Raw genomic sequence first — 21,580 nt, forward strand, 5'->3', positions numbered from 1 at the left:
GAAGTGAAAGTGGGCTATTGTACTTGCAAACCGTCCGTAGATCAGGTCTAGGATCTGGGATCTCTCCACCGTCGAACCTCTCTAATCGACGTTCTACCGGGTATCCGGATACATGCAATACGTGCAAATCGCATGAATTATACATGGGCATAACAGTCGTACGTGTTGCGCGATATACGTGTAGTCACTTTGTGTGTGCGCGCGCATACAAGCTTGAATCGCACGGTGCACACGAGCCGGAATATGAAAGCAAAGTAAAAGTTGTTGGACAATATTTTCACTTTTCTTTTATGCCGTTGACTTGGTTTTTTTATTTATTTATTTAGTTTTTTTTTTTTCTTTTTTCTTTTTTTTTACTTTATCTTACACGACGTTATTATATTAATTTTCTCACCGCGTATGATTAATATTACTCGTACAAGGTATGGATTTTTAAGTGAAACAACAATATACGATGTATTGCAAAGTAAATAGTTTGACGTTATCGATACGTTTGTATGATAGTTATAATTTATTAGCAATGTTCTTGTTATATTCATTCGGATATTTGATTTTGTACAACGATTGTTTATAATTTCCTTGTACAATATATTCCATAATGCATTTATGTCGTCGCAACATGCATCGTAGGTGCTTGACAGTGGAAAAGAACAAGTTTTACTGCGTTGATAGCAACTTGTTTACATTGAAATCCGTTATAATTTTCACCGTTTATGCCTACCTTGAATTGTATAGTTACATACATATATGCCGGAACAATCTCTTGAAACTTGAAAATCAACCGGGCACGCGCCAAAGAATCGAATCACATTGGTCGGCGAAATCTTCCCGCGGCGATATTCTTTGTCTGCGACGCAGGCGTGCCAACGTACGCAAAATGTGTACGTTTGAATCTTCAAAGAGCATAAGCATTGGATTCCGACCGTTCTTTGAAGAGTCGACTTTCGGACCCGACAACAAACGCTTCCAAAACCTTTCCGAGTCCCTACTTCAATTATTTGAGATTCTAACCTCGAAAATTCGTATCAACCACATCGCCGGCAGAAAGAGTTCGACAGCCGAAAACTCGGGTTGGCCAGCCTGCGCGAACAGCCGATAAAACTCGCGCATGCGCGGTTCGTTTTCAAGTTTCAACAGATTGTCCCGGATATATACATATACGTATGTAACCTGATTCCTGCGACTCTGTTGCGAAATTCTTCTTTATCCTTCGCGCATTTTCCACGCCGACGACTATAATGCAATATTAATATATTGCATGGAGGATGCAGATGATATGTAAGGGATCATAACACGATGTCCATGGTTTGTATACAAGTCGATTTTAAAAACCTTCAGGGTCGTGATATTATATACATATATATATACGCAACACGTGGCCTTGTACTGTACCTTTACAGAAATAAACCGTGCGGACGGTTGCAAATTTTCTGCTCACTCGCAGCTTTGTGCAACTGCAATAATGGCGTCGATTCGTTCCCTGCAATTTAATTTAATCGTCATCGTCGTCCGATAACGGACGATCGTTTTGTATAATGAGTCTGCTGTTCGGTATAGCTGAAAACAAATTCTTCGTCGTTTATACTCTTGTTTATGCTCTTATCCTTTACTTGAGAACAGCCTCGATCCGTGTTATCTTTTATGCCTTTAAATTTATTTGAAACTTCTTTCCAATAACACAGTTTAACGATTAAAGAAATTAAACGACGCAGTGAGATTTTATTTTTCACTCTTTTCAATTATTTTCCAAAATCCGGAGGTTTCGTTAGAAAAAAAAAAAGCATTCCGAGACCGATCAAAATCCTGACGATTCAACTTTGTCTTAGCAACGGTTGTTGTACTGAAATTACGATGGCGAAAGAGTGAAAAAAATGTTGAAAAAAAAATGTTTGTCGTATAAATGTTATAACCGTTGTTGCGGAATTCTTTAAAATTATATACTTTGCACTACGCTCGAGTCGTTTTTTTCCAAAAATTAAATTTTCTTCAACAATAAGAAATATGATTTATTCAATGAAAGTTGACTAATTAATAATGTATAAAGAAATGGTTGAAACTTCTGTTTTACAGATCAATTCCAATTATATACGTAAATGCAAGAGTTCCGATTGTTGGATTTTTTTATACAAATTTTTGCCTTCTCTTGTCGTATTTTTTTTCCATGTTACACGAATTATCATTTGTGGAAATATTTTATTTTCTACAACCCATCCGCTACATTATGTATTTTAATTTTAAGTTTGAAAGAATGATGATGGAAAAACACTCTAAATACTTTTTTTACCTCGCAACGACGAATGACTATTTTCTAGTAAAATATTTTCTGCCTACCTTCTCCATCTGCAAATTGGTGTTGCTAAAAATTTTGCTGTCTTCATCGTCATCCGTATTTCCATCGTTCTATTTCTCCTTACTCGCACACCCAAAAAGGATATTGTTCGTATCGTGATATTTCAATCAATGTTCATTGGATTCACCAAGGAGAAAAATCATCGTTTCACATTTTGCTAGCTCAGAGAAAATACATTGTTTCGCTTTTATGATTGGGAAACTCTGACTCATCGTTGATTGTACAATCACTCGGCTTTTGAACTCCTCGGTGCATCTGCACCTAAATTCAGACATTCTCTGTTCTATACTTATAAATCGATTAGATTACGTGAGACACAGTCTTATCCGATATTTGATAAGACGAAAGAAAGAATTTAAAAACAAGTATACTCGTATGAATTAAAAAAAAAAAAAAAAAAAAAACAAAAAACATGCTTCGCGCAATAATGATTTTAAAAAATTGAGCCATTAAATATGGATGACAGTAAAAAATTGTAATTGTATTGACGGTAAAGTTCAGCCATTTAGTAATTATGCGATGCATGTATACGTTGTGATTGGAAAAACCAGAAATCCGTCATTCAGAGACGTATTAAAAATAAATTCTCAACTAATAGTCGATGAGATGTTTGTCTTTCAATTTTCGATGTTGTTTTCTTCTTTTCCCCCTCAATTTAAACATACTTCGTAAGTATTCAGTCCGTGTCTTACTTTTTGTACGCTTCGCATTCTTGTCATACGTATAATTGCCATTTTTTTTTCTCTTTGTCTGCATCGAGAAGCTTTTTTTTTCGTCGATCAGTCTACCTTGAATTTTCAGGCAAACTGATTCCGTTTTTTCGTTCGTCTTTACTGCGGACTGATTTCCGGGTTGAACAAAAAAAAAAAAAAACTGCCTTCCACACGTAATTGCCATTTTTTACTTGTTCTCCCTGATTTACCTTCTTCGTACCATCAATCATTCGTTCGATTAAAATAAGCGTTTTGAATTCCAATAATAATTACATGAATCCAATGAATATTCTTCAATTTAGGTGAAATTTATTCAAATCAGGTGATTGTTTTCAGATTTTATGACGCTTAAAATTATTCGAATACCTACTTCTTAACTAATATATTGACTTTTTTTTTTTCCTTGTGAAAAAAGAAAAAATCTAACCAAACAACCATTGCACCGATCCTAGTAAATTTATTAAATTATCTTTATCTAGTACGTCTTGTTCCCAGCAAAACAAATTATCTATCGAACGAAACAACAAATCAGGGAGAACGAGTAAATATATAATTACTTGTAAAAAAGCTATTGTTCTTCTTTCTTGTCAGGTTTGAAATTCTGTTCCAAAGTTACAGTCGCAAAATACATGTACGTAATATAATGACCGCTCCGGGGCGAGAATGAATTATCGATGGTCGTTTAAAGTTTTCCGGTTTATTATCGACCATCCGATTTTCGAATATTAGTTTCATCTATTTCACGTGATGACGAAATATAGTGAATATAGAAGGGAAATATCGAGAACGAATTATTCTTCAATTCGATTGGGTTTTGTTTTGGATTTTCGATATTTTTACATTCGGAACCCTGGTCATTCTGATTTTCGTTTTTTTTTTTTATGATTTTTTACACCCAACTATGCTGTGTGAGTATATTTTAATTTTCGAAACTCTATTTTTCGGAGCTTTGCTTAATCGTAACTTGAAGTTTTGAAATCTGGCATTTCGGAACTTTAAGCCATCGGGTTTCCGACCATTTGAAACTTGGTTGTTTCTCCAAAGTTTGATTTCTTTACTTCAATTTTCGCGACCAAATAATTCGGATTTAGGCGTTTTCGGAGCTTCTCAAATTCAGAACTTTAACCCTGCTCCACGTTTCGCACAACGCAGCCAGAAAGACATTCGAAAATCGCGTGCGGTCCTTATAAGCGCATAAAATTTTCAACTCGATATCTTATACAGCACAAAAAATGAACGTGCAGATGCTAAACGGTAAACAAATTCGTCATATGCGGATTTTTTTTTCTCCGTAAGCCGGATCGATATCTTTTAGCCACGATCTCAAAGTTGTATAATTAAATTTGTTGTTCGTATATTATTATTCGGATGCGACTTCGTCAAATGAAGAGTCGGTCTGAAATCTTCCTAATTTTTTTTAATCATTATTCAAAGAGAAATTGTTCAATTTCTGCAAATACATTTTTTTATTTGATAATATCTCGTTGCCACGTCGACAATTCTCCCCTCAGAATTTTCACCAATTTTTCACCAAAATACATACGTTTCAAGTACGATTTTTAATACGCTCTTAATCCCATGTCCATAACCATTCACCTAGAATAATCTTAATCGAGTCTAAATTACAGGTGAAACTCCGTATCGAAGGTCTTACAGTTAATTAACGATATTTATATTACTTTCAATTTAATAAATTTCTTTAGCAGTACAAACAGCGTGGTAATAACGACGCGGCAGATTATTTATGCCATGCGTCACGAAGCGATATTCAATTTGACATTTCGGACAAATTTCTCGTTTCTCTTCATAGCTCATCTCTTATACGTTTAAATACTCGTCTCGATAGAAAAAAGACCAACGTTCAACATATGCATAGGAACGTTGGTCTTTTTTCTATCGAGACGAGTATTTAAACGTATAAGAGATGAACTATGAAGAGAAACATATTTTATATATATATATATAAAGTATATTGTGTGTATAACTAAAACTTGGAAAAAAACGCTTCGGCAATTATACATTTTTACATATGGTAACGATGATAATAATGATAATAATAATAACAATAACGTTAACAAGACGAAAAAATTTCATCGAGAAAAGATATAAACGAACATGAGTGGCACACTTGGCCGACTCTCGTTGTCTCTCTTTTTCCTTCGCATTATGGCGAAAGGTCTGCAGCTGGTTTGAAAATATGTTAATACACATTCGGCCAAGGCCAGACTTCGACTGCATCAGAAGCCTTTTATAATTCAGGGGTGAATTCCGATCGGTTTTGTACGAAATACCAACGTTCTTTCGATTAAATATAATTTGATGCATTCGGTTGTCATTTTTTTTACTCAATTTTGCAAGTAACTTTGGGAATAAAAATCGTACCCCGATCGTCGTCTTTTTTAACGGGTGGATCTCATTGTGATTTTTTCTTTTTTCTCGCTTTTTGTATTCTCATTTTGTGTAATTATTTGTCGAATAGTGCAATGCAGATATAATTACAGTATTAAAACTTTTCGTTTACTCCTTTCGTAGGAAGTGTCTTTTTTTTTTGTTTTTTTTCTTTTTTTTGTTGTTTCTTATCTTTCCTTTTTTTCTCGCTATATTACGGATATGACTTGCATCAGTCATCGTGTTTACTGATTTGAATTCCTCGCATTGCTATAAAGGCAGTTTTGATCGTAACCAGTATTTTGCATCTTAAAATCCGCATATAGGTCAAATCGTCTGACGCTCGAAATAAATTCATAAATAATATTATCATTACAATCATCCTACCTGCATCATTTATCTGGAACAATGACGATTCGAATGATTTTTCTTTACATATTGTTTGATTGAATTTTTATCGTTTTGTATTGAACGCAAATTAAAATATATCCGTGTAACTTTGCGACTGGTAACAGAAACCTTTTTCATTCTGCTTTTTCTTCACTGTTACGTTTGACGAATGAGAGAGAAAGAGAACTATGAAATCCCGTAAGGAGGCTTTATTCTGCATTACGCGTAATTTAAATTCACATATGGATCGACTTTAACTTTTTTATACTTACATACATAATCGTTAACTTTTGGCTGAGTTAATTTACGTACATTACACGTGTATACGCATACTAGTATGATCAAATTGTAGAAAGAATAGGATGTGCAGATGGTGCCTTATCTTGAAAAAAAAATTCATCCTGACATTAAACGACCGTAGTTCGTAATGGCGGCTGGATTATCCATATTCAACGGGTACGGTCGTTACGAGAATTCTGTCTCATATTATTGTTCGAGAAAAAAGCTAACCCGCCGACCTTGGATTCGTTACATACGGAGATATTTGAGAGCTTGGGAGAAGACAGCACGAATTTTCATGTGTCGCTGATTACACAATTATATATATATATTGTTCCGAGTTTATATTAAAATAAATCAACATTGATTCTATACATGGAATAATGACCAACGTATTCATTTATTACTTATAAAGTTTGATTTTGCCTTTTTTACATTGATAGCTACGATGAAAAAATTCGATACTTATTTATCAATGTAAAAAAAAAAAAAAAGAGAAAAAAAAACACGAATCAATCAGACGTAATGCTTTCGTTCATCAGATTGAAGTAAAAAATTAAAAAAAAGACAAATAAAAAATTCGCCCTTGAATCCTTGTCCGATTCCACGTTCAAAGTCACACGTTATACGATGATCGAAACATCCAACGTTTAACCGGATTTTAATATCTTACGAATACATGTGTGTGGAAAAATAACTGAAGAAGATAAGAAAAAAAAAAAAAAAGATGACCGATGAAAGAGCTCCTCGTCTTATTGTGATCCTTAATCTTTGATCTCTGATCTATTATATTTCTCTCTCACTCTCACAGTCTCTCCGTCTCTATCTCTATCTCTATTCTCTCTGAGAACTTTGCACGCGATAGAATTGTGTGCACATGCATCGTGCGTGAACGCATGCGCAAATGCAACCTGATTGGATGATATTTTCGAGCGATGTTCAAACACCGCAGCCTCTTTACAATTCTAACAAAAACATCGAAAATATTTGAAATGTCCGTATTCGTGGTAGATACATAATATTTATAGCCGTTAAAATTTGATTCGATGTTCAACAATATCAACCGATCTCTTACGTATCGTGTACCATTCTCTCATGTGACAATATTTGACATGTGTAATTGTTGAAATCATCCTGGCAAGTTCAGGCGATGATTTATCCATCTAACAAATGTGCACATCTTGTGCATCTACGTTAGGATCTTTCATATTTAGGATGTTGATGAATATTTTCAAGCATGCTCCTCAAATCAATTTCAAATGATTCAAAAACAATCGCCTAATTTTTTCAAATTTTTATCTCAACTCTAAACCGTGCCAACAACAAAGTGAATTTCCTCGATTGAAACAGACGTGTTTCGGACACGTTATCGGTATATATTTTATTATAAAAGTAATAATGTTTAAAAAAAAAAAAATGTGTAACCGCGATGTTTTAGCGGGCATTACTGCTACTATTTAAGAAAAAATTCACACACTGAAAGAAATTTTTATTTCCGGTTACCGCTCAGTCCTTGACTATTTTCATTTTTTACCACAATCGAAAAATACAGTTCTAGGTAGAAAATGAAAATTAGTTTTCTAGCCGTTACCGGAAAGTCTGGTATCCGTTGCTATTCTTTCTCGTTACGATCACTGTTAACCATATAACAAATTGGGATATGCTCAAGTCGCATTTAGTAAACTTAAAAATTCACAACAGTGCTAATATTGAATACGATTTGCGGTTTTTACCGTTATAAGTACATTCAAAACTCACGCCTCATTCGCACGAGAATTTATAATCATGTGTAAAATTATTGCCAGCCTAGTTTTCAGATCTGAAATTATTTTTATTTTCATTCAAGTTTTGCGGTTGCGGTACTTGCATGCGATAATTGTTTGTAATAAATTATACTAAAATTGTAACGCGAGAAACTCGAGGTATCATCGTCTAAAGCGATGTAAGTCTGCTAGACTCGCTTGTTCCTGGAGTGCAGTAAAACGAAAGAACAATATCGAGTTTTTATGCAAGAATTTTTTTGCGCCTTCGTTAATAAAAACTTCCGCATCGCAAATGATCGTATACTTATTATGCACGTGTGTGTATTTCACTCACAGTTTTGAACGAAAGTACATATCTGAATGTCAATTATGTGCAGTGCATGTATTATAATAACTTGAATCGAAAAATTTACGGTAATTTAGGCGGACTGAAGACTCGTTTGCGGAATGCAAATTCTCCTCACGATACTGTTAGAGCAGAACATTAAACAGGTTGTTATACATCTATAACCGTAACTCGACGAACTTTACACACAGTGAATCAGCTGCTTTGGCATTAGGAATTGAATTACATCCGGATTCGGTATTCGATCATTCGATATGCCATCGGATATAGATTTCATCCGATTGAGCAACACTTGTAACTACACTGAGAGCAATTTTTAGTTCCTGTTATGGCTCAGTCCTTGACTATTTTCATTTTTTACCACATTCGAAAAATATAGTTCTAGGTAGAAAATGAAAATTGCTATATTTTCTTGCAACTGTTGCGAAAATTTAATGCTTGTGCAAGAATAAATTGACTTTAAAGCCTTGTTTAACTAAAAAAGCTAAAAAAAAAAATAACTACGACATCCCCTTAAATATGAGGAAATTTAGAGTTTAAAAAACGCCCGCGTTATCTACAAAATTTTTTTTTAATTCTACGAAGGTATACATCAGTTATTTACTCGTCCTACGTTTGTTTCGCGGTTCGATGAGTCGACGTTTTTTTAACATGTTAATTATCGTTCTTACAATATGTTTTATCTTTCAGATGTAAAAACCATATTAAAATCCGTCAGTGGACGGCTGCGATCTGGAGAATTGACCGCAATCATGGGTCCATCGGGTGCGGGAAAATCGACGCTACTCAACATCCTCACTGGATACAAGTGAGTATAACACATACGCATATGTATACACATATATATATTATTTATTTATACTTACTAGGGGCTTCGCCCCTGCGCGCTTCGCGCGCCAACCCCATCTCGGCGCTACGCGCCTCGGGCACTCGGCGCTGCGCGCCTCGTTGTTCGGCGCTTCGCGCCTCACTATTTCCTTACGCATTGTCTAGTAGACAGGCGAATTCCTTCATGTTGATTTAATGACAGGTCCTGCACTTGCTGTCCACTTCAATTCCTTCTGTGCTTACTTTTCTTTTTTTCATCAATCTAAGCTTCCATTCGTTGGTTGAAAATTGGTGTTCCTTCTCTATTGATATCGATCTATCTCCTTGACTTGCTGAATTATTTTTGCTACCGCTCTGCCCGTTATTCTCCAAAATCACCTTCTTTATATTATTTTTTTCTCTATATTTGTGTTGCTGTTCACTCCGCAAAACACCTCTTTCTCTTGTGGTTAACATAGATCCTGGTCGTCCTCTTGCCTGGTTATAGGAATATTTGTTTATTATTATTCTCTGGGTTATTTGGTTATTCGCACTTACAATTTTATTTTCCTTTGTCTTTTGTGATACGTCCGACCATCCACCGTCTCCATCGCCTTGTCTGCTGGTTGAAACTCCTCCTTTCTGTTCGTTGGTTGAAAAGCCAGTATGATATTTTTTGTTCGCTTCCCTATATTTTCGCTGCTGTTCTCGTCGTCTAATTTTTCGCTCTTCCATGTTCATCATATTGGTTGGTCGTCCTCTCGATTTATTTTCCAAATCAATAATCACAATCGATTCTTCTAATTTTTCGACACCCTTCGTTGAATTATTTTTACTACCGCTCTGCCGGTTATTCTCCAAAATCACCTTCTTTATATTATTTTTTTCTCTATATTTGCGTTGCTGTTCACTCCGCAAAACACCTCTTTCTCTTGTGGTCAACATCGATCCTGGTCGTCCTCTTACCTGGTTATACAAATATTTGATGGATATTATTTTATGGCTTATTTGGTTCTTCGCACTTACAATTTTATTTTCCTCTTTCTTTTGTGATAGTTTCGACCATCCACCATCTTCATCGCCTTGTCTGCTGCTTGAAACTCCTCCTTTCTCCATTGTCATCGTAAATCCTGGCTGTCCTTTTGACTGTTTACTGATATATTTAGATTTACTATTATTTGATTGTTACTTTTCATACTTATTACTCACTATCTGAATTTTATTTTGGTTCTGCAAGACATCAAAGTGTCCACTGTCTCCGTCACCGGTGAAGAGTAGCGAGAATTGTGTTTCATTTTGTGATCCGATCCGGTGTGGATGAATTTGTTCTTCGCGATACACGATTAAACGTATCTTAAAAATGTCCGCAGCTGCAGCTAATTCTGCTTCTCCCCCGTATATTCCATTTTTATTCATATGTGATTTGTAATCACCAGGTGACCTAATCACAGCACCGTTTGACTCATTACCTGTAATAAAACCCGCAAATGTAGACCAATTATCCACTATATTTGAAACGATACTCAGTCTCACCTCTGCGTGTCGATCTTGAGTGCCGTATACACGATACGCCAACGCGCGAAAAAGACAATTCCTGTCGGGAATCATCGTTATAATTTTCGTTTGCATGTTCATTTTTTGCGCGTCAGAAACACATACCTATAAAGATATTTGTTAAAGACTGTCATAAGCAGCCGATGACAGCTGTCAAAGGGTTTGCTAGATGCTTTTTGTTTTGTTTTCGGGATCTCACCCCACCGCCAACTTCATGCGTATACTATTGTTATTATAATCTTTTTTATACTATTGTTATTATAGTCTTTTTTACTATTGTCATTATAATCTTTTTCTACCCGTTCATTTGTTTGAAACTTTTTTATTAGATTAGATAGAGAGATAGAGAGATATAATACCGGATTTTACGTAAATAAAATATTTCTCATTATCAATCATCGTATTCATACGTGTCTCAAGTTTCGCTCGTTATTTCTCACACAATAATGTGAAAATGATTAAACGTGACATTTTTTTTTTTCATCTCTTTGAAGAAAAATGACACTGTTTTTGTACACCAAGGGTAAAATTGGATGCTTTAATTGCGAGGATTAAAAATAACCGATAGCTTCAAGTTACTGTCAGTTTTGGGTATAATAATAATAATAATAATTATGCCCCAATCTTGACGAATCTAATCTAATCGCACTTCGTAGGTCCAAAGTTTGCAACGTTGAAACAAATCGTTGCACAACTGGATTATGCGCTCAATAATTTCAAGGTTTAAAACATTTAATCGTTAATTTTCGTTCTAATTTATTTACGAGAGAAAAACACGTAGATCAGCGACATTTGAAAAGTCCGTTTGTCCTCATTTAGCGTCCGAACTTGAACTTTAAATCGTTTAATCGCCAGCGTTTTTGAACCGGTGGAGATAAGATTTACTACTTTGTACAGAATTCTGCTATGACGATACGATCTTGGTGGCTGAAAATAAAGTGACGCTTAGTTTCAGTTATTTTTGCAATGAATATGGCAAAAAATAAAAATTATTAATTATTTTTCTTTTTTTGCTCATAAACAGATCAAAAGTCCGGAGAAAATGCAAATTGCAAACAGTCGTAGAATATAAGAAGCGTATAATTTTTTATTCCAAACTACCTGACAGTTACATTAGTGCGGTACATATTTTTCACATAATTTTATGCCTCATACAGAGTGTATATAATATATATCGTATAATAAAAGGTGTAACATGTACGTCATGAAATGACGCAATCATCTGTGCGCGAAACGAATTGAACGACACAGCGTGAAGCGTGCTAATAGTGAATTTATCGTCAAATTCTCTATTCGCGTCCTATTTCATCATTTGCATAAAATTCTTTCTTTATTATTTTCCCCAACTAAATACTTATTACTATATTCCGATCTGTATTCATCGTCGTCTACTGCAAGTTACACAATTTTTTCTTCTTTTTCTCTCTCCTTCTCTCTCTCTCTCTCTCTCTCTCTCTCTCTCTCTCTCTCTCTCTCTCTGTCTGTCTCTCTCTTTCCTTTCTACGGGGTCAAACGTTAATTTTACGCACGAAGATAGCGGTTTGTCAATTCCGAATCTGTGTCAGTAACTGAATATTTGTGAGACAGCTGCAAAGTATAACACAATTTTGTAACATTATCGTCGGAATTTCGTCAATTTCACGAACTATTCGACATTCATTATCTTTGACATCAAGTCGGCGTCTTCGTCATTCGAGACTTTTACAATTCAATTCACGTCCATGTTATAATATCTCGTACGTGACCTGAAAGTTTGTATTTACAACACTCGCTGTTTAAACATATCTGTGAAAAGTTGTACGAATACAATGTTACAATGTATAATTGTATGAGAGTAAATATACATGTTATTACAACTATTTATAGACAAAAAAAAAAAAATTATTTTTAATTAACGAATAATCGCACGAATAATAAATAGATAAACTATTGAATTGTAACACCATCTCGAACATCATTTTTTACATCAAGTTACACAATTGGTCTGAATGTGTAACTTTCTCGTCTTCGAGTCACAGCTAGCTAGCAGTTGTTTGTAATAACTTTAACCTGCCGATGTAACAACATGTATAAACAACGGAAAGTTTTTGAAGAGGAGGTAAATACTTGTGTTTTCTACGGATCATCAGGGCCAGGGGCGGGATAAGTTTTCACCTACATTGGCGGACGTCTAGCTGCTGCTGGTATATTGGAAAACGTTACGAGGTCGGTTGTTATGTGGTAAACATTGAGGGAAAACAAAAATTATGTTGCAACGCAGAAGCTGGCATAAGAAACGAAAATTGTAAGCTAAGAGTCGGCGGATTTGTAGGTTTTTTTTTTTTTTTTTGTTTTTCATTTTTTCATTTTTTAATTTATTCATTTTCGTTCGTTTCGTTGCCGACACATCAATATTAAATTACGCGTATATAGCATTACAGATATGCATGATTGAACTGAGCAATAAACTATAATCCCGTTGCACGGATAAAATGCGTTGCGTGATTGTTAACCGCCACACCGTTCAATCAGGTGTAAAACAACAAGAAAATTTTCATTTTCATTTCCTGCAGATTCATTCCAGTAAATCATACCGTACGTGTACAATGTAACGATCAACGTCACGCGTGCAGTTTTTTTTTTTTTTTTTTCTTTTTTACGTCGTTCGGATTGTTTGATTGTAATTATTCTACAATTGTTTTGTTTCAACGAGCAAATTATATGACGCATTTTCAATATTTATTGTCGCTTGGTTATGCATAATTTATTTATTTTTTTTCCTGTTCGTTTGATAAACGATGTATATGCTAATTAATTAACCTTTCGAAAAATGTGAAAGAAATAATCTACATTCATGCAAAGTTTTATAAATGTATATATATATTATTGTAGATACGTAGAATATAGACTAATCGATGAGAATATTTGTATTTTTAAGACACTTTTTCATATCTCAGTATTTGAACGCATTTTATTTTTCTCATCATTCGTTATATTTTAACGAATAACATAGAAGTTGTTTATTAGTCGTATAGTCTGACAGTATAATATGGCGCATATTTCGAATATAAGTTTGCGTATTTGAGAGAATAAATTTTTGAAATTTGCGTGTATTGTCGATAACAATTGCTATATACTGTGTACAGAATGTAGTGTTTGATTTTTGATAGCAAGATATTATCTCGGACTTTCACTCGGATTTCCGGTTCACAATTGTATCGATATACATATATGTATATGTATGTATAGTAATGTGTCATTCGAACAATTAAACCGACTCGTCGTCGTCGATTTAATGTCTGCAAAGTCATTATGATAGACAAAAATACAGAGGTAAAAATAATGCTCGCATAGTCAAAGCGGATTCAAGGCTGACGATTATTTGTTTTCTAAGCGATCGGAAGTCCTCGCATTACGTAACAATCGGTCATACGTACGTTAAAAATTACATCGTACGTATATAACTGCTTTGTGCAAATTTTATATGCCCACTATTCTACCGTCATTCTAATTGTAAGTGTTTCCGTATCGCACATACGTACCTAATCGCTTTTAAAAATGATTCTCAATTTACTTCAAATTCAGTGACACTTTTAACAGTTTGGTATATTTGAATACGCGATATTCATTGCGGATAGATATTGCGGAATAATTAACGTATTAATTAGTTCTTACATTGCTGCGACGTCGAGGTCCGAGTTTAACAGTTTATACTCGACTATCGACATTTTCCACCGCTGTTCTTTAACAAGTAATGAACCAGTTCGCATTATCATGTTTGTCAACGTCGAGTGAACGGGGTCAAAATAACAATCGACCAACTAACTGCTTCGAGCCCATTACTTATTATAATTATACGTAGAACGAATCGCGCAGTTTTCAGACCTCTGCAATGTAGTATGAATATACAGCGTCGAAGTAAAAAAAAAAAAAAAAAAACCTTCGGAATTGCCTCTGCATTGTTAATAATAAAACCGAAATTGAACGTATAATGTATTTACGGATGCTTCGAATAATTTCAATATCATGAAAAACTAATTGAAGGTTCTAACGGTTGCGTTGTACTTTTTTTTACGATTCGTAACGAAATCTGAAACCCATTTACAGTTACAGATTGTTAAGGTTACGTGGTACTCCTACCCTTACCGATCGAGCAAACTCTCCCTTTATCTTTCTATATTAAATAAACAAACGAACGGAAAGGTTTCAAACTTCGATGCTGCATCGCGGGTTTCGTAACGGAATTCAGGAAAATTTCTCGTATCCCGAAAATCGTCAGCAAAAGTTTGTGATTTTTTGACACGTGTTGCTATTCTCACATTTTCCGCATTTCAGGGGCCAACAAGTGCATAGCTGAGATACTTTGCCTCATTTCGGAAAGAATGAGGAGTAAAATGAGACATTGTGAGACTGTTTTCATGCAATATTGAAATCGCTAGACGAAAACTAGAAATTACAATAATTTGGCGAATAAAAGATGGACTCAGTCGGTAAGGGTAGGAGTACTACACGATCTTAATCTGCAGAAACGTTTTCGCTGGCAGGTTCAACTTTTGCATCCCACTCTGCAACCAGGCTCGAGGTTTCGTTCAAACAAGTCAGGCATCGTTGTCCGTGTGGCGTATGATCAGAATCATCTCTTCGTTTACAGATGAAATTTTATTACATTATGAATATTTTACACGATCAGCATGAAATTTGATATTCTACCGAGCGAACGAATATAGAAAAAATAACGTAGGCACTATAAAATGTCAGCAACGTTGCGTGATAAATATCGATATATTATACTTATTTTTGTGATGCTTAAACTTAGTGCCATTGTACCTATAAAATTTAGATACATCGATTGCATATTTTAACGATCCAATATACTTATTGACGAGACAAAAAAAAATGAAATAAAAATTCAAACAGGATGCAAAATCTCCATCGAACGATCGATAATTTGGTATAGTGTATAAACAAATGCTCTAAGTGATTGATTTTTTTCACCTTTCTTCATATTCTTCTACTTCCTTTTTCGTCACGATTATACATCGCTTTTTAATCGCTTATTTCAATGTCAACTCTTACATGATGTTGAAACAATTAACAAACCGTCTAAAATCCGTACAGCAATATTATTTTCTAAAAAGGTTTGCAGGTAGTTAATTTGTTTCTTCGTCTCTTCTGATTTTCAAGCATCAAACACCGCCAGTTACAAACTGCCTTTCCCACACTCCAAGAAAGCTGAACCCGCTATCCGTTGTACATATATAGTCAGCATTATGCAGGTATAATGTTTAACTTGCAAAAGGCGAGAGTGACGCTCGTTAACTTTCTTCACGTTACACTTGTTCTAGTTCGTATTGTACATATATAGGTAATACAGCTACGTGTAGTTTTCTCCAAAAGAAAAAAAAAAAAAAAAACAAAAACAGAAAAACGAGTGTACGTATAATCAAAGCGATGCCGGAAGTTATAATACTATATAAACCCATTTCTCATTGTATCCAGGTTTATTTATTATTTATATTACACAGCAGTTGTGTTTTTATTATAATAGATGATTGTAAATCGTTACGATATCGTGAAACTGATTTGACGCATCGTCGTCTTCTTGCGAAACAAAACGATACTTTTTTGAAATCGATAATTTATTACGGCAATCAATAGTCATTTTATCAACTTCTAACGTCATACAAATCCCGGGAATTTAATATCTAGCATCTTCTTCAACCAACGCTCCGCTCCGTAACCGGTTGCACGTATAATCTGTCTCTTAGATTTGAAAGAATAACAAGTTTACACAAACATCAAATAAACGCAGCGTGCTCCGAAATTTTCCACCTAATGTGTACTTTTCTTTTTTTTTTCAAGCTTTTTGTTTTTACCAATTAACCTTTTGTCATCAAACGAAGTAAGAGTGACGGTATAAATTATATTATTCATTGCGATAGAAAAAGACAAAAAAAAAATAAACCGATTCATTTACTGTATGGTTACTAGTTACAAAACTAAAAATGAAACGAAACAGAGTTGACAAACAATACAATTAAACAAATAAATAAACCATTTATATGGATTTTCATCAATGTATTGTAATTACTGTGATATGTGAATTATATGCGAAAAAAGATTCATAAATTTTCCACCTCTTTTCGCAACAATATATCACATATATATAACTAACTCGATGTTACACGTAACATTTGTATAATGCATAAGATGCGTGTACGCAAAACAGCCGACAATCGCCATTAATCCAAAAAATTATGTCTCGTGTCGTCACCTGCGTCATGATTCAACATAAACATGTAGACACGTTGGTGAATATATTCATTTTTTAACGACATACCTGAATCGACATATCATCGCGTACCGCACTGTACACTTTAATTAAGTATCGTATCATCGCAGGGTCAGAGTCGAGTCGAGGCGATCTTTTTTTTTTAGTTTCTTTCTTTCATTTGCATCATTCCCCTTCTTTTCTCAATCTCTTTCTATCACGTACGAATTTCGTCCGGTTTATATGCGATATTTTCAACACATTTTTTTGACTGAGTAATAATTATCCGGAGGAGAAAGATGGGTGCATCGATAATCTGTGATTGATGTGAATATAGTACGGAGAATTAATTAACGGAGATGAAAGAACGATTTGAGAATTTTTAATGATGGGGAAATTTTTTTTTAACGATCTTATAGCTAATGTCCGTTGAATTTTGCAGTCGTGACGCGTTTATGCAATCGAGTCTGCTTGTTAATTTGATGAATAAAATTTTTACAATCAACATTTACAGAAATCTTTTTCAACTTTGTAGATTTATCGTTTAATTTGCTGTATTTCAATTCGACCGTCAGGTCTTAACCTAAATGCATTTTGTAAGTGGATGGAAAATATTGCATATGTGTGTGTGTGTGTGTGTGTGTGTGTGAGACTATTCAAAGTTGAAGAAAGTCTGGTTCACTGTTTCGAAAAAAGAAGTATCAACGTGAGATATGAATTTCTGATTTTCAGAACAACAGGGATGGAGGGCAGCATAACGATGAACGGACACGAGCGGAATTTGAGTGCGTTTAGAAAGCTCTCTTGTTACATTATGCAGGACAATCAGTTGCACGGAAATCTGACTGTGCAGGAAGCGATGAAGGTTGCGTCGAACTTGAAGCTTGGCAGGAATGTGACCCGAGCTGAAAAGGAAAAAGTGGTGAGTGTTTAAGGTCGTGCGGTATCCCTACCCTTACCGACCGAGGAGACGCACCCTTTTTCTTCCTACCGTTTCCTCGGTCGGTAAGGGTGGGAGTATTACGTGAGCTTAAGACATATATCCGATGATTTATCGACCGGTTATTCCATCACGTCAAGTCTCCGTGTCTGCGATAAAATATCGTAAACGCATCGTTTATAATTTATACCCGCGATTCATTTTGTATTCGCATTCTTCGAAAGTGTGCGAAAATGATTTCATGGTATTGAGCTATGACGAACCTTTTTTGTTATACAGTCAATAATAACAATGAGAAATCATCGCGTGTAGGAATCGATAAATTTATTCCTTACTGTTTTCCGCAATATTGTTTAACAAGTTATACGCAGCCGGGAGGCCGGAAAAAAGCGATTTTTCAAGGATTTTTCTCGAAGAGACATTTCAATTTGTCAATACAAAGAGCAAAATATTAATTTTTAACAAAACAGCGGTTTTTCAAAAAGAAAAAAAATTTGTCATTCGATATTATATTAATAAATTCAAATTTCTCTCGATGAGAAAAATCCTTGAAAAATTGCCGTTTTTTCCAACTCCCTAACGATCTTTGGCCGAGTTACCTCGACCCCCGCTGCTCGAAAGCTCTTCGCTCATAATTGACTACGGAATGACTGAGTAAGAGGATTCTTAACGCGTGTTCCAGTTGCAAGAGATCCTGGAAACACTTGGACTTGCGGAGCACCGACATACCATGACCTTGAACTTGAGCGGCGGTCAGAAAAAAAGACTCTCAATTGCACTCGAGCTGGTCAACAACCCGCCGATTATGTTTTTCGACGAACCGACCAGGTGAAACTCACATCTCTTACATACGCACATTCATGCATACACACGTTTTTATCCTAAAATACGATGATTAATTATTAGTACAGTCGCTGTGTGCGAAAAAGAATAACCGAGATATCGACTTTGCGATTATACATACCAATATTTTCTTTTTTCCAATTGTCCGAATCCAGAATTTCGATCAGATTCTGCCGTAGCCTCGGCCGCCATCTTGAATTTATAATTTCAATCGGAAAATTACGATCTTAGACAAAAAATCGCTACTGCCAACATTGTAGGGATTTAAATTTTCTACAAGTTTGATTCTGATTATTTTTTTTTTTTTTAGTTAAGAGTTGAAGATGGCCGAGTTTTTTGAAAAAAACAAATTTCCACTTGAATTCAAGACGACGGTTGAAATTCTGAATTCAGACCATTGAATAAAGAAAATAGTGATGTTGAAAAATTGCAATTTCAAGTTTACAGTCGCTGTGTAAATATTTCTGTACCTTCGTGATTATATTTCCCCCTCGAGTTTCGAGAAGTAAGCAACGTTAGCGTCACGAAATTCATTATTTCGCAGTTCTGGAATGACTTTAAAGTAATTTGTTTTTAAAAAACATGCCTATGTTTGGATCAGTATGGTTTTCTAAATTTCAGACAATTCCAATGATGTAAAGTACCTAAAAATTTTTCCTGAACACGCATCGTTACAGTAACGTTACTAACTTCAATCACATTTTTTCGCCTTTCGTTTATATCTATTTTCTGTCATGTATTATAATGCCAACTAAAGGAAGAGTAATTTATATCTACAGGGTGGTCCATTTAAGTTGACACTGCAGAATATCCCGAGAACTAGCCATTTTAGAGAAAGATGTTTGAAATAATATTTTCGTGGTTCGAAGGGGAAAAAACACTGCGTCGTCATTTGGAGGTCAACATTGAATTTTTTTTAACGGGAACATGTGCTTTTTTTCATACATTCGCAATTTACACATAGAAGTAAAAAACTTTTATACCAAACTTTTTTTTAAACGACATGAAAGAAAAAGTCGACAACATCGAACCAACCACTCCAGAAAATATGACGGAACGAATTAGAAATGCTTGCAAAGGCATCGGATAGAGGAACTTTACTACGCTGTCACGCATCTTTTGTAAAACGTATTGAGAAGTGTATCGAAATATAAAAGTTTTTCATTTTTATGTGTAAAATGCAAATGTGTGAAAAAGAAGTACATTTTCCCATTAAAAAAATTCAATACTGACCTACGAATGACCTCGTATGCCTCCATCGAATCAAAATTACGATGGCACAGTGTTTATCCCCCTTCGAAACATAAGACTTTTATTTCAAAGATCTTTCTTTAAAATGGCTGGTTCTCGAGATATTCTGCAGTGGCAATTTAAATGGACCACCCTGTATATCTATACGTATACTCGCTTTGGAACTCTGTCCGAGAAAACGCTGGGTTTTAGTCATCGCATATTATACATATAGATTATACGTACCTGTACACACACATGATGTATGATGTATGCGCAAAAAGATCGTGATACGACTGAGATTTCTTAAATAAGATTTCTCCCGTCAGCACACATGTAAAATCTTTGATTCGCAATAAGATACCTTTATACATCCACAGACGCGCGGCTCTTGCTCGCGGTTGAATTAATCAAATCCCGGTTTTTCCCCGTGATCGCAGTTTTTCCACTTTTCTCAACGTTCCACGTACGTTTATTTATTCGGACGATGTGACCTTTTTCCCCGGTTATTTACCAGATATTCCAGGTAACTTAATTTTGCCAATCGTTTCGTTCGAGGAGAGTAAAAAAAAAAAAAAAAAGAAAAGAAAACAGCTCGAAGAATCGACACCGTTTACCATCTCACAAATGAATTTATACGTAGAGATATCAAGTCGAGATGTAAGTTTAAAATTTAAAGCAATCTCTCCTTCATTATTTCGAAATTGAGTATGCATTTTTGGATATATTGATATTGATAACCGCTGCACTTCGAAATCCTGAATTCGCAGAATTTGCATATGCCGTAGCTTTTTATCAATCTTTCGATAAAAACATAAATATGCACGATACGTATACGACAAATGGATACACAGTGAAATTATCGTCAACTTTGACCTAATGGTTTAAAAAAATATATTGCAAAATACAGCGGTTGATTGCAACAATTGTAACGACGGTAAAAAATTTACATTTTTGCATCATAAAATGTATCATGGAATGAAGAATCGTTTAGTGATTTTTCTCATAATTATAACCGTTCATTATTGGTCGACTAAACGTCTAAAAAAAAAAAAAAAAAAAAAAAAAACCTATTAAATCTTACGATTAGCCTTATTTAGCAGCAGCTGCGTGTATAATTTCTTGACGCTAAAATTTCCATGAACTCACGATCGTCGAGACACGCAAGTTAAACTGGTTTCTGATTCGCGGCTGTCAAGGCTGGTCACGTCGTTTTATTCGCATACGCATTATTATTCTTTGTTGTTCCTGTTTGTTACTTGGAAAACTAAGAGAAATTTTTATTTCCGGTTACCGCTCAGTCCTTGACTATTTTCATTTTTTACCACAATCGAAAAATACAGTTCTAGGTAGAAAATGAAAATTAGTTTTCTAGCCGTTACCGGAAAGTCTAGTATCCGTTACTATTCTTTCTAGTTACGATCGCTGTTGCTATATTTTCTTGCAACTGTTGCGAAAATTTAATGCTCGTGCAAGAATAAATTGACGTTAAAGCCTTGTTTAAATGAAAAAGTAGAGTAGACCGAAGAAACTGATTTTGCGTTGCAATTGCCAAAAAATGATCGGCGATAGCGCAAAATGGTTGGGCGTACCTCGTTTTTCAAACACTTTTCTTAACGATACCTGTTTTACTGAATTTATCTAGTTACTACAAGAAATGAAGTTTTTTCTCAGTGTATCTGTTGCTTTTCCTTGATTTCACTTATGTCGAGTTCAGAAGAATAAGA

General features: G+C 34.9%; 1 protein-coding gene across 2 annotated transcripts in view; it reads left to right on the plus strand.

Moving 5' to 3' along the window:
* Positions 1 to 21,580, plus strand: part of LOC107226565 (ATP-binding cassette sub-family G member 1) — a 48,919-nt gene that overhangs the window by 21,324 nt on the left and 6,015 nt on the right. For both annotated transcript variants that reach the window (XM_015667416.2, XM_046734951.1), the window contains exons 3-5: positions 8,920 to 9,037; positions 17,573 to 17,762; positions 18,463 to 18,608. In XM_015667416.2, the coding sequence (XP_015522902.2) occupies positions 8,920 to 9,037; positions 17,573 to 17,762; positions 18,463 to 18,608 (454 nt within the window). The remainder of the gene's footprint in view (positions 1 to 8,919; positions 9,038 to 17,572; positions 17,763 to 18,462; positions 18,609 to 21,580) is intronic.

This window comes from Neodiprion lecontei, chromosome 3 (assembly GCF_021901455.1).
Source record: "Neodiprion lecontei isolate iyNeoLeco1 chromosome 3, iyNeoLeco1.1, whole genome shotgun sequence".
Lineage (NCBI taxonomy): Eukaryota > Metazoa > Arthropoda > Insecta > Hymenoptera > Diprionidae > Neodiprion > Neodiprion lecontei.